We start from the raw sequence: 18,575 nt of genomic DNA, 5'->3' as shown, positions 1-18,575 counted from the left end.
TAGGGGGGTGGGAGAAAATGCAGATAGGAGAGGAGCATCCCATTTGATAAGGAAGGCATCTCCCAAGGAGTGGAGGTCCAGTCTGGCCCTGGAGCCAAACTGTGGACATCTGGCATTGTGCATGGTAGCAAAGAGGTCTACTGTGGGGAATCTCCATTGTTTGAATATGTTGTGCAGTACCTGGATAGCCAGTTCCCACTGAGAGAAATTCCTGCTGAGTGCATCTGCTGTGGTGTTTTGATGTCTGGGGAGATAAGATGCTGTGATGTGGATGTTGTGAGTGATGCACCAATTCCAGAGCCACATGGCTTCCACACACAGGGAATGTGAGCGTCCACCCCCTGCCTTGTCTGTTCATGTAAAACATGCATGCTACATTGTCTGTAAGAATCTGTATAGTTTTCTGCTTGATTATGGGTAAAAATTGGGTGCACGCATTGTGAATGGCTTGTAATTCCAGGAGATTTATGTGTAGCAGGGCTTTGGTTGGGGACCAGCGGCCCTGGGCAAAATGAGAATTCAGATGTGCTCCCTGGCCTAGGAGTGACGTATCCATCACAATTGTCATTGTAGGGGAAGGAGGACTGAGTGTCTTTTACTGTGCTTGGCATTGTGAGGCGTTTGTTTATGCTGTGCCTTCTTGGGGAGTAGTGTGTGCAGAGCCATGCCTGCAAGGTCCGCATATGGACTCTTGCGTGCTGGACAACGAAAGTTGTTGCAGCAATGTGGCCTAATAACTGTAGACAAGTCCCGGCTTTTGTCTGAGGACTGTTTAGTATTGTGGAAGTTAGCTTTGTTAGAGGTAGGGACTGTTGCCTTGGTAGAGAAGCTGTTGCCTTAGGTGAACTGAGGTAGGCTCCAATGAATTCCAGTTCTTGTACTGGTGTGAGGGTTGATTCTTGAGCGTTTATCTGGAGACTTAATTGTGTAAAGAGAGCTACCATTTGTTCGGTGGCCTCTATTACTGCTGCTTCATTTGGCACTTTCAGTAGCCAGTCGTCCAGATACGGAAATATGATTCTTTTCCTGCATAGGTACGCTGTGAATACTACAAGTACCTTTGAGAAGACTTGGGTAGCAGTGGACAGTCTGAAGGGTAGAATCTTCTATTGGAAGTGATCTGGTCCTAGAGCGAAGCGAAGAAACCTCCAATGTGATGGGTGAATTGTTATATGGAAGTTTGCGTCCAGGAGTTCGAGGGCCGAGAACCAGTTTCCCCTTTCTAGTGCTGGAATTATGGTGGCCACTGTGACCATCTTGAAGTGTTGGTGTCTCACAAATTTGTTGAGCCATCAGAGATCAAGAATTCGTCTCCACCCTCCTGTTTTTTTGGTGAGAGGAAATAATTTGAATAGAAACCCTTCCCTCTGTGTTTTGTTGGTAATGGTTCTACTGCTCCTAGATGGATGGAGGTGGGTTCCCTCTTGTCGCAGTAGGTCTTCGTGAGAGGAGCACCTTAAGAGGGAGGGAGAGGGAGGGTGGAAGTAAATGGAATGGAATATTCAACCTCGATTATCTCCAATACCCATCTGTCTGTAGTGATGGATTGCCAAACTGGGTAGTATGGAGTCAGACGAACTCCAAATGGCTGAGAGATAGAAGTAAGTTCCAGCACTGAAAGATGCGGAGGGTCTTGGACTCTCAACCAACGTCTCAAACTTGCTGTCTGGAAGAAGGTTGGTGAGACGTGGTAGATTGAGGTGGAGGCTGTCATCTCTTTGTGGGCCGCTGCTTTCAGCTTTGTGGCTCGTATTGCCTGTGTGTTTGTGAATATGGTGTGGGCCAGAAGCTCTGTGGGTTGCAATACTTTCCTTGTCATCTCTTTGTCCTAGGAGTATAGATGACCAGGGACTTCAGTGTTGCCCTCGAGTCCTTGAGCCTGTGCAGATACCCATCTGTTTCAGCCGCAAAGAGCTTAGGCCCATCAAAAGGCAGATCTTCCACAACCGATTGCACCTCCCTGGGGGAACCACAGAGAGGCAACCAAGAAACTGGTCTCATGACTATTGCAGTATCTGTAGATTGCGCAGCAGTATCTGCTGAGTCCAAAGCAGCCTGTAATGCCACCCTAGAGATCAGTTGTCCCTAGGGGCTAGTCTACACTACCCGCCTGGATCGGCGGGAGAAATCGATCTCTCGGATCGACGCGCATACTCCACCAGCCCACGTAGGAGTAAGCGCCGTTGATAGGGGAGCTGCGGCGGTCTATTTGCCGCCGCCCTCAGAGCGGGTTAAGTCGGATCAGATACGTCGAATTCAGCTACGCTATTCCTGTAGCTGAATTTGTGTATCTGAAATAGATTTCCCCCCGTAGTGTAGACGTAGCCTAGGAGATGAGCGCTTTGAACTGTTCTTTTTTTCTCCTCCAGCAGGAATTCAATAAATTTGGAGAACTTCCCATAGTTTGTGTGGTCATATTTTGCCAGCATTGCTTCATAATTGCCAATCCGAAGGTGATGTGTCGCCAAGGAGTAGGCCTTTCAGCCAAAAAGGTAGAGCCTCTTCCAATCTTTGTCGTACGGGGTGTTTTGGGAGTAAGACTGTCTGCCCCTCTTGTTAATAGCGTCCACCACCAAAGAATTGGGCATAGGTAGAAAAGAGAAATTCTGTTCTCTTTGCCGGGATATAATATTTTCTGTCAGATCTATTGCAGGAGGGAGGGATCATTGCTGGAGTCTGCCAAATTAACATAATGGGTTCCATGATTGCATCATTCATGGGCAAAGCTATTTTGGAAGATGTCGATGTATGGAAAATGTCGAGGAACTTATGTTGTCACTCCTGGACTTCCTCCAATACGATGTCCAGGGACTCTGTGACCCTCCTGTAGAGGTCCTGAAAATGTTTAAAATCATTGGCCGCCCACATTGAGCGGGGGGACGGGGTAACAATGATGATGATGTCATCAAGGGAAGGTGAGGATAGGTGGGTTGCTGGTTCCATCTCTAAGTCAGAGGTCTCCTCCGGAGTTTCAGATGGTCCTGGTACCGATGGTATGGAAGACTGTCATGTGCTCTCCCTGGGTGGGCTGGGAGGCTTGCAATAGTGTGGAGGATATGCCATCCAAGGGTTTCAATAAAGCCAGTGTGGTGGGGTAGACATGGGTGTCATCCCAGGGTATCCAAACAAGTGGTGTTCTTTAGCCCCTGTATAATATCCCCTTTGTGATGGGGAATCCAGTTTGGTCGGTTCATGGATAGGGGGAAAAATAGTGTGGAAAATACATTTCCCCTTCATCTTTTCTTCATCGCTTGAGAATGGAGGAGCAGAGCAGCAAGGTGAGTAGGTACCAACTATGTTGGAGTGACGCTGGTGCAGAGAATGGGGGTTTCTGGTGTCGAGGAGACCAGGAGGTCCTTTTGCAGTAACTGCTGTAGTATTGAAAGGGTACTGATGTCTGCGCTAATGTCTGCGAGGTCATTGTCAGTATGGGTGGCTGCATCGATTGTGTTGTGCCAACGGTAAGTGACAGCATAGTCAGTAGTTGTCTCGATGTGCTCGGTGCTGGGTATCTAGTCAGCTCTGATGGTGCCACGGCATGGATTTTCAGTTTCCCCTCATTGCCTATGTCAGAGCTAGCTCTCTTGGAGTCTTTAGCTCTCGTGGTACCACAGTACTAGAGGGTCCAGGCACCTTGACTGCAGAGACTGCCAGTGCAGTATCGATGGTGTGTCTCTGTTCGGGGACTGCCGTTTCTTGGTTGGTTCCCAAGCTGTTGAGGACGGAGCACACTTTTTAGCCATCTTTTTAGGTCTGTAGTGTGAGCCACAGAGGAAGAAGAGCCTCTGTCAGAGGCTGCTGTTGGTGACCTCTGTCCAGGAGGGGTCGGACCCTCTGGCTCAGATGCCGGTCGGAGAGACTTCTCCATCAGGAGCAGTCTGAGCAGCAAGTCTCTGGCCTTTTTGATCCAGGCTTTTAACTTCTGGCAGCGCACTTTTGGGGTATGTGTGTCTTGCCTAAGCCACAAACACAGTGCGAGTGTCCGTCTGACACAGGTATTGACACAGGCAGCTTTTGAAACCCAGTGAACCAGGCATGCCCCTGAGGGGAATGTTTCCCCTCCTTATCAGAGGTCCTACACTAACGGTTAACAGAAACCTGAACTTCTAATTAAGGGAAGAGTAACACATTCTTTTTTGGAAGAAACAAACAGGGAGAGAAATAAACGGGGAAAGAAAGTAAAAGATAAGGGCTATGCTAGGAAGACTAAGCTCTGCGGCGCTGCTAAATGCCCCGACTCAAGCTAAAGGCGGTAGAGAAGGAACTGGGGGGGGGAGGGGGAGGGGTTTGTGTGTGTGTTGGTCGCACAGCACCTGAAGTGGCATGAGATGGGGATCGCACATATACAACCCAACCGGACACTGGTACCACAAGTCTCTGATTACAAGCACAGGGGCGCACAAGCACCTAAAGTGGAGCACCCACAGGGACATCATTTGAAGAACTAAAATTGCATCTGTCAAGGCTGATTCCCCACTCTGGCACTCTGAGTGCAGAAGGTGGGGGCTTGCAAGGATGTTAAAAATTAATACTAGCCACTCCAGGCTTGTATTAAACTCCCAAGGTTACCGCTTCTCTCTGACCTTGGATGGGTAGATGCTGCCACCACCCAAGTGCAAAAACCCCCTTCAGAACCCAGGAAGGTGCATTTGGGAATTCCTTCCTGTGGGGTACCCTCAAGCCCCTTCACGCCCCTTCCTAGCAAGAGCTGAGAAAGAAAACAAAGGAAATCAGCTGTTGCCATCAGCTAAATAACCATCATGTGCACAAACCTCTTAGGACACAAAATCCAATCCTGTTCTTAAAAAGGTAAACTTTATTAAAAACAAAAAGAAAGGAAATACATTTGAAAACTCAGGCTATTGCTAGATTTTAAAAACCCTCTTACAAAACCTAAGCATCAAGAATAACCATCTTGAAGTCCAGCTAAAAGTTACAAGCAAAACAAAAGCATTTGGGGTTAACACAGAGGCGTCCACAAGCCATAAAGAAATAAACAGAGATAAACCTAATCGTGTCTTCCTAGATATTCAAGTTCAATTTTTTTCTAATCTGGCATATTGGTTCTCAATTAAATAAGATGTTTTCAGGATCTCAATAACCCTAGAAAGAGAAAAGTCCGCATACCCAACACCTATATTCTTTTTAAAAATCCAAACAAATAAAAATCATAGTGCAGTTGTAGGCAGAATCTTCCTTGACACTTAAGGAAGACTTTGCTATCTTGGATCAAGGTATACAATTCCCACACAAACTTTAAGAGGGGGGAAGGTACTAAAAGAGTAAGTAATTGAACTTTCAGATAACATTACTAAACAGGTATAATTCTAGGGGGAAAAGTTTTACTATTTTTAACTGCACGTAACTGATATGTTTATGCATATCTGCTTGTAACAGATAAAGCTGATATAAGGTAAGCATATTAAAACACAAGCATTTGTTTTAATTTAAACTAATTATAACTCCTAACCAGCATTTTAATTTTTCTATTGTACTTGGCATTTTGTGCAGCACATACAATATATCTCAAGATAATGAGGAATAGCTTTTCACTTACCACAAAATTGGATCATTAGCCAGCTCACTGAAGCGTTTACATACACAAGCTGCTCTACAAAGATCTTGCTCCAGCAAGTAGGAAAAGATCTTTAGAACCACTTCATCTGGCAGTTTCTCCTGAAGATATTGTTCTGCAGGTGCTGCTATTAAAATATTAATGTACATCAAATTATTGATGCATTTAACCTACCCAGTTTCTGATTTAAAGCAATCATTGACCTTTCGACTATTCTAACGATTAGAGTGTTTTTTACACATGATTAGTACTACAAATTGAAGGAGAAAAGCTGTTTAAGCTCACACAATACTAAACATTACATCCTCTGTAGCCTGAATCTGGCAGTTTATTTAAACAGTAAATTTCATTGAGTAAATTTAATCTACGTGCAGAGGCAAGCATGAACAATCAGCATAATATGGAGGCACTGTCTGTGACTCAATAGTTAAGATTAATTTAGACCAGGGGTTCTCAAACTGGGGGTCGTGACCTCTCAGGGGGTCACAAGATTATTACATGGGGGGGTCATGAGCTGTCAGCCTCCACCCCCAAATGCCGCTTTGCCTCCAGCATTTATAATAGTGTTAAACACACAAAAAATGTTTTTAATTATAAGGGGGGGGGGGTGTCGCACTCATAGGTTTGCTATGTGAAAGGGGTCACCAATATAAAAGTTTGAGAAACATCCTTCTAATCCTACTTTTAAACTTCTCCCCTCAACCTTTTGATTTATTTGCATATTACTATACTTAAGTTATTATACATGCCTTTATATAGAAACATTCAATAAAACTCTTAAATACTAACTGTTTTAAATTTATTCTCTGTCATTCAATTTTTGGCACATATCTCAGTATAGAAAGCAAACAAGAACTCAAAATCCCAGAGACAAAATACCATCAAACACCCAAGCACAGGACAATTTTCTCAGAAGGGTTAATTGCCAGAAAACGCCATTAATAAAATGTTCTTGTTTTTCCACATTGACACTAGAAAAGATATGTGAAGGGTGCCGGGGACATGGGAGATCGCTATCCAGCAATAACCCTAATGTGCTCTGCCCCCTTTTCTCCTCAATGTCCTTGCCCTGATCTCTATTTTAATGTGGGAAAAATGTAACTAAGAATTAAAGTTGATCATTTCAAATGTTACCTTTAAAAAATATACTAGGGATTAAGCTAGGACATCAAGGTGGAGAAAATGGGACTATAGCTAGTACTGTACTCCACCTCTCATACTTTGCACTCTCTTTCTCCATACATTTTAGATGGAAACATTTTCCGTTTGTCTGTCAAGGAAAATGCACTCTCTTCACAGTGGGGATATTCCCCATCTCCTTAGTCACTGAACTCAGACCAGTTCTTTGGCTCAGATTGTGTTCAGGATTGCTCCTCAGGAAGAACTGTACAAAACAACAGCTTCCAAAGTTTCAATAAATAAACCTATACACAAGTTAAGTAATATTATTCAACTCAAATCATTTGCTGCAGAGCCTCCACAACAAATTTAAGGATTGAGACATTTAGGAAGGAGGAACACACGTCCCTTTAAAATTATTTAACAAGCCAGCAAAAGCCAGATTCTGGACATAACTCAATCCTCTCAGAGAGGGTCAGGCTGGCTGACATGTACAATTCTAGAAAGAAAATTAATGGTGAGACAGAATTTTTTCTTCTCTGTCCCCTCCATATTAGGCAGTCTTTGTTGTTGATTTACAAAGGTGATATCACCTCTATGGAGGCAGGGAGGAGTCAATACAGTAACTCCTCGCTTATGGTTGAGGTGATGGAGTCAGAGGATGGAAGAGAATGGGATATTTCCCAGGGAATGCCTTGCTGCTAAATGATGAACTAACACAGGGGTTCTCAAACTGGGGGTCGGGACCCTCAGGGGGTCACGAGGTTATTACATGGGGGATTGCGAGCTGTCAGCCTCCACCCCAAACCCCGCTTTGTATCCAGCATTTATAATGATATTAAATATATTAAAAAGGGTTTTTAATGTATAAGGGGGGTTGCACTCAGAGGCTTGCTGTGTGAAAGGGGTCACCAGTTCAAAAGTCTGAGAACCCCTGAACTAACACATTGTTGTTAATGTAGCCTCACACTCTACAAGATAGCATGAATGGAGAGAGAAGACACAACAGATGCATGGCAGTGTCTGCAAACATTCCCTGCGGAAACTGAATGTGATGATGAACCCACGCTATCCCATTGGAGCTCACCACTCCCTCCACTTTCCAAAGTGCCGGGGGAGGAGGGGGTGCATGTATGTGAGAGACAGAGACACAGTGCATGTGTGTGTGTGAGAGTGTAAGAGACACATGCGCATTGCCCCTTTAAGTATGCTGAACCCATTCTAAGTACACTGCTTTTTTAAGTATATTAGCAAGTTGAGACAGCAGCTGCTGCCAGCAACCTCCCTTCTTCCAGAGCCCTATTGTGTGTATCCTCCCCCCCTCTCCACCGCTCCATGGAGATGGGGTACAGGAGTGGGGGGCAGGAGTGGGGGAGGGGACACCCTGACATCAGCACCCCTCTTCCCCTCCAACCTCCTGCACAGCAAGCAGGAGGCTCCTGGGAGCAGCTCCAAGGCAGAGGGCAGGAGTGGGGATAGGGACACCTGAACTTCCCAGCACTTGATAGCCTGCTGGGCAGCTACCGCACAGGGAACTTAGGGGAGCAGATGGGGGGCTGCCAGCCCACCCTGGTTCCAAGCCCCCACCAGCTAGCTCCAATCGGCTGCTCTTCCTGTAAGCAGTGGCCTAAGCAGGCGGCTGCCAAACAACATTATAAGGGAGCACTGTGCAACTTTAAACAAGCATGTTCTCTAATAGATCGCCAACGTAACAACGAAACGACGACATTAAGTGAGGAGTTACTGTCTCTCCAGAGGAGGTAGTCAGCTCCATGGTGTTTTGAGAATGAGAAGGCATGGGTGGAACACGACACCGTGACCTTTCATTTCTCATTGCAAGATGTGTGTAATGTCTCCACCCACAATGATCATCACTCCTTTAAAAAAGTGAGCAGTAATACACTTGGCAAAAGCTGTACTTAAGACTTTGAATACCTTTGCTATATACACATTCTTTTGATGGCCCTATTCACATAAACTTATGATATTATACTTCAGTATGATGTTTGGTCTTAGCCAGAATGACAACAGTACCACTTCCTCTTATAGCAGGAAGATTATGGTGACATTGAGAAAAAAAGGCCAGGTCAGTTTGAAGAATTACCATACTTCGATAACTATCCAACTGAGGTTTCATAGAGAGCATGCCAAGCTCCAAAATCCCCCTGGTTAAAGATGTAGTAAGCAGGTAAGTTACTTTCAGTGAGAAGAGGCACAGACCAGAGTGGCTTGATTTAAATCAAAATGATATAAATCACTGATTTTTATCATGATTTAAATGAGCAAGCGGGAAGCCTTGATTTAAATAATCAATTTTAATCTTGTTTCATATTTGTACTTTTTAATTATTTTCTTAAAGAAAGCTGATTCTCATAGGTTGGTAACCATGAAACCATGTTGATTTGCAACTAAATATAGCCTTTACATTAAATGTAGTTCTTTTTGCCATTTGTTAGAGAACGGTGAATGATATGCTTCTTATTTACTGGAGGATTAATTTTTATTTGTGATTTGTGTGATGTTCTACTTTGATGGAAACAAATTAAATAAAAGTGCATAAAAACACCATTTACATATTTTTATTTTATTAAATAAAATTATCTACAATGTGCTGGATTCATAAGAAAAAAAATGTTTGATAAACAGATTTTGCATTCAAAATTGATTTATTTTGATTTATTTAAAACTAATTTATTAAAAAAGCAAGTATTATCTGCAGTTAGTGAATTAAAGCAATTGTTTCTGATCTCATCCTCTCACATTTCATTTTTGTTCAGAGATTGGAAGAGGAAAACAAGCTTTCCTGTTTTTTCAACTTCCAATCAATTTCTTTACTTTTAATGAACTAGTCATTGAACTGAACTGGCTGAATACAAGGAATTTAAAGTATTCTCTCTACACCTGCAGAAGAGGCAATTGCTGTTAAAAATCCGATTTAGCACTTCTACAAACAGGTGCTTACCCAGTTACTTCCACCTGTTCAGTGGTTTGACTTTTTAAAAACCTTTGGCAAACAAATAAATAAATATTGCTTAACGTCAATTTTATTTAATTTAAATAATTGTAATAGATTTCTAGATTGTAAGTATAAAAGATCATAAGTTTAAGCCTTAACATATATAGTCATAATTTCAAATTTAATTTTAAAATAATTTAAAAAAAAATAAACTTTTTTTTTTTTAAATAATTCATTTTTAGCCATGCTGGTATGAACATACTGTCTGTAAAAGCTAGAAAGATGGTTTAGGAAGGCTTGTAACACACAAGTCAAGATCTCAACAAAAACCTGTGTATTACTAAGGGACTGAATGAGAATGGTGGTCTGGAGGAATCTTACTGTGGCGGTGATCAGAGATGTTCCTTGATTTCTTACAACTGCAGATTTGTCTTTCCTAAGTATTAGCCTTGAGTAGAAACACTAGAATGTGTTTTACTTTTGCTGACTTTGTCCTGATGCGCCCCTTTTAACACCAGTATGTTAACCTGATTCAAGTGCGTCACAGACATCAACAAGTCTCCACTGAGATGCTAGGAGGATGTTTATCACCTACTCATTAAAAATGAATGACAAGTTCCTTCTTAGTATCCTAGCCGACAATTTTAACAGCATGTGATTTTGATGTAGAATATGCCCATTACTTTATGTTCTTTCATGTTGGTATCTTGAGACAAAGATCCAGTTATGTCTGAAGTACCAAGTACCAAGATTAAGGTCAAGCAGAAGGTAACCAGGATCATTCTGGCCTGTTCCTTTGAAATCTTCTTTACTAATCTCACCTTCAATGGCTTAAGGGGAGAGATGGGCATATAGGAGACCACTTTTGAGATAAGATGACCTTTTCTGCCACTTCTGGGTGTGTCTTCCTCTCATAGTAAGAGAAGGTTACTTACCGTAACTGGAGATTCTTCAAAATTGTTTAGTCCCTATCCAGATTCCAATTGTGGGTGCGCATGTGTGCCATGCACCGGGTCTGTTCATAGTAGTATCTGTTGACCTGCACATGCGTCGTGCATTCACCACGTGGCGCGTCCGAAGCTTTAAGAAGCCGTGCGGGTCGACGCTGCTCCAAGTCCCTCTTACACAGAAGCACGCCGTGGAGGTGATTGAGGACGGGTGTTGGAATCCAGATAGGGATGACACCATCACGAAGAACCTTCAGTTAGAGTAAGTAACATTCTCTTATTCAAGTGATGGGCCTTACGTGGATGCCAATCGCAGGAGAGTAGCGAGCAGTGTTTAGAGTGGAGGTGGGTGCAAGGGCTTGACAGCAGTCACTGTGTGTAAAACAGCTTGTCCGATGACAGTGCCTGCCAATGCAGCAGGGGTGATGGCATGATGTGTGACAAAGATATGAACAGATGATCAAGTGGCCACGACAAATGTCCTGCCATGGAACGTCCACAAGGAAGGCTGATGTGGTGGCATGGGACTGCGGGGAATGAGCCGTGACCCCTATTGGCGGAGGAACATGAGAGAAAGTAAAGCAGTCAGTAATACAGCGGCAGATACAGTGGGAAATATGTTGTGAGGAGAGCACACAGCCTTGACAGCAGTCAGCAATGGCGACGAAGACGTGGGAGAAAGTGCGAATGGGGCGTGTGTGTTGAAGGTAGAATGCAAGCGCCTACATATGTCCAGGGAGCGGAGTGCGCGGTGCCTTGTGGAGGTGTGTAGCTTGGGGTAAAAGCATTGATTGAGGTGGAACAGGGATGCCACCTTGGGGAGAAATTTGGGGTTGAGGCAGAAGGAGACCTTACCTTTGTAAAAGACAGTAAAGGGAGGCTTTGCCATCATGGCCACCAGTTCGTTAAGGCAACATACAGAGGTAATGGCCACTAAGAAGAGGACATTCATGGAAAAGTGAGTGACGGAGCACGTGGCGAGGGGTTCAAAGAGAGGCAGAGAGTGAGGGCAGGGAGGACCAAGTTAAGGCCCCAGGGAGTGTATGGGCTTGCGGACTGAGGGAAAGACATTTAGAAGGCCACAGAGGAAGTGGGCAGCAGTTGGGTGAGTGAAAACAGAGAAGCCATCCACCGGAGGGAGGAAGGCACGGAGTGCCGCCAGGTGGACATGAACTGAGGAGTGTGAGAGGCCGGATTGTCTCACGATAGATGTCATCCAGGGAGAAGCCATGGTCATGTGACCAAAGGGTGAAGTGGCGCCATTTGGCTTCATAGGAAGCTCCAGTGGATGGGCACCGGCTGTGTGCCAAGATGCCGTGGACAGGAGCGGAGCATACCGTATCTACCCATCAACCCTATCCAAATACTAGGCCATGAGGTGAAGAGGGCCAAGGTTGGGGTATCGGATATGAACATGGTCCTGCGTCAGGAGATTAGGAAGGTTGGAAAGCCGGATTGGAGGCAGATTCAGAGAAGAAGGTCCATAAACCAATACTGGCGAGGCCAAGTAGGAGCCATATGGAGGACAGTCACCTGATCCTGGTGTATTTTGCATAGGACTTGTGGAAGCAGGGGAATGGGTGGGAAGGCATAGGGGCGTTCGGTGGTCCAAGGGAGAAGGGCATCCTTGGAAACCTGGGCCTAGGGCTCCTCTGGAGCAGAAGAGAGGTAGTTTGTGATTGTTCGCAGTGGCGAAGAGATCCTAGCAAGGTGTGCCCCGCTGGCAAAAGATGGAGCAGAACATGGGGTTGTGGGGTTCCCACTCGTGTTTGGCATGGAAGGAGTGACAGAGTATCTGCAAGGGAGTTGCTTGCACTGGGAAGGTGCATAGTGTGGAGAGTTATCTCATGTTTGAGGCACCAATTCCAAAGGAGGATGGCCTCCGCACACACTGCTTGTTGACATATACAACCGTCACCATGGTGTCGGAGGGCAGCTGGACATGGCAGGAGTGGAGGAGTGGCAGGAGTGCTCGGCAGGCCAGGCAAACAGCGTGGAGTTCAAGGACACTGATGTGCATTCTCGCTTCCCTGGGCAACTAGAGGCCATGGGCCGTGTAGCCTTCCACATGTGCTCGCCAGCCCGCCATGGAGGCATCGGTGGTGTGTGGCACTGGAGGCATCAAAGGGACACCCATTAGGACAGAGGATGGGTTGTGCCACCAAGCAAGGGAGGTGAGGACCGAAAGGGGGAGAAGGACCGGTTTGGTGAGAGGGTCCGTCTGCTAATTGCAAGTCAAGCAGAGCCATCGTTGCAGGCAGTGCATATGAAGGTGGGTGAAGGGTGTAACTGAGGTGCAGGCTGCCATATGGCCAAGGAGCGAGAGGCACTGTCAGACGAGCATGCATGGTCAACGACGAAGCCTCACAATCGGAGCAATGAGGGCAGTGAAATGGTCTGATGGTACGAAGGCACGAACCGTGACAGAATCAAGGAGCGCCCTTATAATGATGAGGCTGCAAGTAGGGGTAAGTACTGATTTTTCTTTGTTGATGCAAATGCCAAGTTCGCCAAGTAAGGCACACAGGGTTTGGACAGTGGCAAGGAGATGAGTGAGGGAAGGTGCAACAAGGAGCCACTCCTTGAGGTAGGGAAAGAGGAAGTGTCCCAGGTGGCAAATATAAGCCGCCACAATGGCAAACATCTTGGTAATGACCCGGAAGACAGTGGTGAGAGCAAAGTGAAAGGCAATTCTCACTACCAGTTTCAAGTCCACCATGAAGCAGAGGAATCTGCAGTGGGTGGGATGAATGTTGATATGAAAATAGGCATACTTCATATTGAGAGCCGCGAATCATGCTCCATCAGGAAGACACGCGAGTATCAGGGGGAGCATGACCATCCGGAAGTGAAACTTGCGGAGAAATCTGTTGAGCAAGCAGAGGTCCAGGATAGGGTGGACACTACCCCCTTTCTTCGGTGTGAGGAAATAGGGGAAGTAAAAGTCACAGCAGTAATAGTGCTACGGCATGGGCGCTATAGCACCCTTTCAGAGGAGGGCGTCCACTTCCTGTTGGAGGTGGTGATATTGGGAGAGGTCTGAGGGACAAACACGGGGAGGGTAGTGAGGAAGAAAGGAAAAAAACTCGATCAAGTAGCATTGGCAGATGACATCCAGCACCGATCAATTGGTGGTCATCTTGCCCCAGCTGCAGACGAAGAGGGCAAGGCAGCAGCCAAAGAGGACGTGGGGTACAACCGGTGGAGTGGAGGAAGGTTTGCGTTTCTCTGCGAAGGAGTCAAAAGTTTTGTCTAGAGGAACGGTGGGTGAATGTGGAGGCAGCAGAGCTAGAGGTGGTAGACTGCCGCATGGGTTGAGAGCATGGGTAGCATTGGTGTTGCTCAGGCTGGCACTGGGGGTAACGTCAGTAAGTTGGGCGGGGGCTGAAGATTGGTTTAGCCTATGGGTAGGGGCCCAGGGATCGGACGGTGGCTCAGGATTTTTTTAAGGAGTGATGGGACTTGTCGGTCTTGTCAGTGAAAAGTCTATGGTTATTGAAGGGAAGATCTTCCAGGGTAGTCTGGACCTCCTTCGGAAAGCCCCTGGATTGAAGCCATGAGTCGCAGTGGAGCATCACCCCGGAGGCCAGTGATTGGGAGGCGGTATCAGCAGTGGCTACTGCAGCTTGAAGCACAACGTTGGCAATCAATGTGTCTTTGTCTACGAGCAACTGAAAGTCCTGTTGTGTGTCCGGGAGAAGAGGAGGTTACTCACCCTGTGCAGTAACTGACGTTCTTCGAGATGAGTGTCCCCGTGAGTGCTCCACTCTAGGTGTTGGTGCGTCCCTGCGCCTTCACTCGGAGATTTTTCGTAGCAGTACTCGTACTGGCCACGCATGCGCAGAGGCTGCCCCCCCGCAGTGAGTCTAGGATAATAGTGCACATGCGTGGCCAATCTCCTCAGTTCCTTCTCTACAACGGAGGCTACCCCAACTCCGAAGTAGAGGGGAGGAGGGTGGGTAGTGGAGCACCCACAGGGACACTCATCTCGAAGAACGTCAGTTACTGCACAGGGTGAGTAACCTCCTCTTCGAGAGAGAGATGTCCCTGTGGGTGCTCCACTCTAGGTGACTTAAAAGCCGTGTATCTTAAGGAGGTAGGGACTTCGGATCTGATAGGAACGCCGTTGATAGTACAGCCCTGCCCAAACGTATATCAGATAGAGGGCCTTGAGTAAGGGCATAGTGTTTAACAAATGTGTGCTCAGATGACCAGGTAGCTGCTTTACAGATATCAGCCAGGGGAACTTTGCGTAAGAATGCTACAGAGGCAGCCATAGATCTAGTGGAGTGTGTCCTGATGCCGTCTGGAGGTGTAACTTTCTTCATCTGATAGCACAATCGGATGCACTGAGAAATCCAGTTAGAAAGTCTCTGGGTAGAAATAGGCGTACCTCTGGAACGCTCCGTGATGGAAACAAAAAGTCTGGAAGAATTTCTAAAAGGTTTGGTTCTATCCAAATAGAAGGACAAAGCCCTGCGTACGTCTAGTGTATGCTCTGAGGCTTCGAACGAGTTCACATGTGGCTTCGGGAAAAAGGTTGGTAAGTGAATAGGCTCATTAATGTGGAATGAGGAGTGTACCTTAGGAAGAAAATTGGGGTGTAACCTGAGGGTAACCTTGTCTTTGAAAAATATCGTATATGGTGGGTCTGCCATAAGAGCTGCTATTTCTCCTGCCCGCCTGGCGGAGGTAATTGCCACTAAAAATGCTGTTTTCATTGAAAGGTGTAAAAGGGAACACGTGGCTAGGGGTTCAAAGGGTTGTTGGGTTAGGCAAGAGAGAACTAGATGAAGGTCCCACGGGGTGGTGGGTGGTTTTATGTCTGGGTATAGGGTTTGGAGTCCCTTGAGGAAGTGCTTGGTGATAGGATGAGCAAATACAGAAGTATCATCAATTTTGTCATGAAAAGTTGTAATAGCAGCTAAATGGACCCTGATGGAACTGGAAGAAAGGCCGGTTGCTTAAGGTCCAATAGGTAGTCAAGTATGAGCGGAAGAGATGCTGACGTGGGACTAAGTTGTTTAGTTGAACACCAGTGTGTGAATCGTTTCCACTTACATAGATAGGTGGTACGAGTAGATTGTGTTCTGCTATGTAGGAGCAGTCTTTGAACTTGTTCAGAACAATCTAGTTCGTTTTGGGAGAACCATGTAGGAACCATGCTTTGAGGTGGAGCATGGATAAGTTAGGGTGGAGAAAACGGCCATGTTGTTGTGATAGGAGGTTCAGAATGAGAGGCAAGGGGATTGGTGGTCGAATCGACATTTTGGTGAGAAACGGAAACCAGGGCTGTCTGGGCCATGATGGGGCAATTAGGATCACCTTGGCTCCATCTCTTAGTATTTTTATCAGGACCCTGTTCAGAACCGGTATTGGGAAACGCATAGAGTAAGTTTTGGTGCCATGGGATCATGAATGTATCTCCCAGGGAATGTTTGCCTAGCCCTGCTCTGGAGCAAAAATTGGGACATTTCTTGTTTTTTGCAGTTGCAAAGAGGTCTATTGCTGGGTAGCCCCAAATGCGGAATATGTTGTGAATGGTGTGCTCGTTTAATTCCCATTCCCATTCGTGATCCCACGGGAAACGTCTGCTTAGTTCATCCACTGTGGTATTCATCACTCCGGGAAGATAGGCCGCTGATACCCGGATGTTGTTCGCAATGCACCACTTCCAGAGTTTCATAGCCTCTGTGCACAGAGACTGGGATCGAGCCCCCCCTGCCTGTTCACGTAGAACATGCACGCAATATTGTCTGTCATTATGCGTACGTGTTGGTTCTTGATCAGTGGCAGGAATTGACGGCACGCATTGCGAATGGCTCGAAGTTCTAGGACGTTTACATGGAGAGAGGTCTCGGTTGAAGACCAAAGCCCCTGGGCTGTGTGGTGAGACATGTGTGCACCCCATCCTGTCAGAGATGCATCGGTCGTCAGTATGAGGGATGGAGCCTGCTGAAGAAAGGGGACTCCAGAGCAGAGGTTGGAGTGAATTGTCCACCACTGTAGAGCATCTTTGACTCGGACAGGTATGGAGAGAGTCTTGTTTAGAGGGTGCACATTCGGTCTGTACACCGTGGCCGACCACGCTTGGAAGCGCCTCATGTATAGACGTGCATTTTGGACGACGGAGGTGCACGAGGCCATGTGACCTAGTATTTGTAGGCAGTCCCGGACAGTCACCTAGGGACTGTTGCGAATCTTTGTGGCTAGTTGACTTATAGAATTGAAGCGGGCTGGTGGGAGAGATGCCAACCCCGTCCGGGAGTCGAGGTATGCCCCTATGAACTCCAGATGTTGGGTGCGGTATAATGTGGATTTGTTTTTGTTTACTTGCAGGCCTAAAGATAGCAAACAACCGATGGATCGGAGAGCTTTGTCGAACGTTGAGGCAGCTTTCGTGCGGTGCCTGAGGAGCCCGGCTCTTCAAAAGTGCTGAGGCGAGGAAACACAGGCAGGGAAACTGTTGACCTGCCTGAGGCACTTTTGTGCCTCACCAACTTCTTTGTTGGAGAGGTCTGCCCCTTTTTTGTAGCTTTCTTCAGTTTTTTTGAAGCAGGGGGGCTGTGGCGGGCAGTAGAGCTGGAGTCGGCGCCTGGGTCTGAAACTGACCCAATAGACTTCTGCAGGAGGAGCAGTTTCAGCTTAAGCTCCCTGTCCTTTTGTGCCCTGGAACTGAGTTTGGTACAGTGGGCACATTTTGGGGGAATGTGAGTTTTCCCCAGGCATTTTATACAATGAGAGTGGCCATCAGAGAGCGGGATAGCATCCTTACACGGAGCAGCCCTTAAAGCCTGTGGAGCCAGGCATGGTAGAAGCGGCTGCGGCTGAGAGAAAAAAAAATTTTTTTTTTTTAAACAGATAAAAGAACTAATGAGCTACACTAACAAGAACTGACAACAAACTAACTACTAGAACAGGTAATTGTAACAAAGTGAGGGATTTCCTAACGAGTCTGCTGAGCTCCGTCTCAGGCCGGGGACGGTAGAGAAGGAACTGAGGAGATTGGCCACGCATGCGCACTATTATTCTAGACTCACTGCAGGGGGCAGCCTCTGCGCATGCGTGGCCAGTACGAGTACTGCTACGAAAAATCTCCGAGTGAAGGCGCAGGGACGCACCAACACCTAGAGTGGAGCACCCACAGGGACATCTCTCGAAGAAGAAGGAAGTCGAGGAACGCTGTCAGTTTGGTTTGTGAATGGGAATCATACTTGGTTAGGATGGCTTGGTAACTGGCAATACGGAATTGGAGGCCTACAGAGGAGTATACCTTATGTCCGATAAGGTTAATTTTTTTGGCTGCCTGGTTGGGGGTAGGGGTGGAGCGAAGGTGTTGCTGGTAAGTGCGCTCTGGGGCCACCTGGACCACCAGGGAATATGGAGGTGGGTGTTGGAAGAGAAAATCTATATCCTTGGGCGGCACAAAGTAGCGGTGTTCAGCCCACTTTAGAGTAGGTGCACAGGAAGCCAGTGTGTGCCAGACTGCCTGTGCAGGCTGAAGAATAGCATTAGGGATGGGTAAGGGAGTATGAGCAGGACTTGGAGACTGAAGAATATCCAGGAATTGGTCCTGAGGGTCCTGGATGTCCTCCATGGGAAGGTTGAGGGCAGTTGGTATATGACGAAGGAGGGCTTGATATTGAGCATGGTTATCCAGTGGCAAGAGAAAGGGAGGGTTGAGTGCATTGTCAGGTGAGGAAGAGGCACCAGTGGCGACCTGCGGGGCCAGCAGTTACGACACTGCCAGTGGCACAGGCGGATCCGGAGGAGCAGAGACATCCGATGAGCTCCGTAGGCGGTGGTGGCAGATGACGAGTGTGGATGGTGCACATGCTGGTACAGGCCCCAAGCTGCCCAATAGGGCTAGGCATAAGGGTCACTCAGAACCAGTGGTCCCCTCGGGTCGGCGAATTGCCCATGAGCTGGTGGATAGGGCTGCCGTCTGGGCTGTAAGAATGGGCTGGCGAAAAGGCAG

At 46.7% G+C, this 18,575-nt stretch overlaps 1 protein-coding gene across 10 annotated transcripts in view; it reads right to left on the bottom strand.

The window, feature by feature from the left end:
* The window catches only part of FBXO11 (F-box protein 11), a 186,846-nt gene that overhangs the window by 79,380 nt on the left and 88,891 nt on the right, over positions 1-18,575 (bottom strand). For 6 of the 10 annotated variants that reach the window (XM_065590759.1, XM_065590754.1, XM_065590758.1 and 3 more), the window contains one exon: positions 5,558-5,702. In XM_065590759.1, coding sequence (XP_065446831.1) covers positions 5,558-5,702 — 145 coding nt within the window. The remainder of the gene's footprint in view (positions 1-5,557; positions 5,703-18,575) is intronic. The other 4 variants (XM_065590763.1, XM_065590755.1, XM_065590761.1 and 1 more) reach the window with 1 other exon arrangement.

The sequence above is a fragment of the Chrysemys picta genome, chromosome 3, assembly GCF_011386835.1.
Source record: "Chrysemys picta bellii isolate R12L10 chromosome 3, ASM1138683v2, whole genome shotgun sequence".
In the NCBI taxonomy this organism is placed as follows: domain Eukaryota; kingdom Metazoa; phylum Chordata; order Testudines; family Emydidae; genus Chrysemys; species Chrysemys picta.
This window is presented reverse-complemented; position numbering and strand designations above follow the sequence as displayed.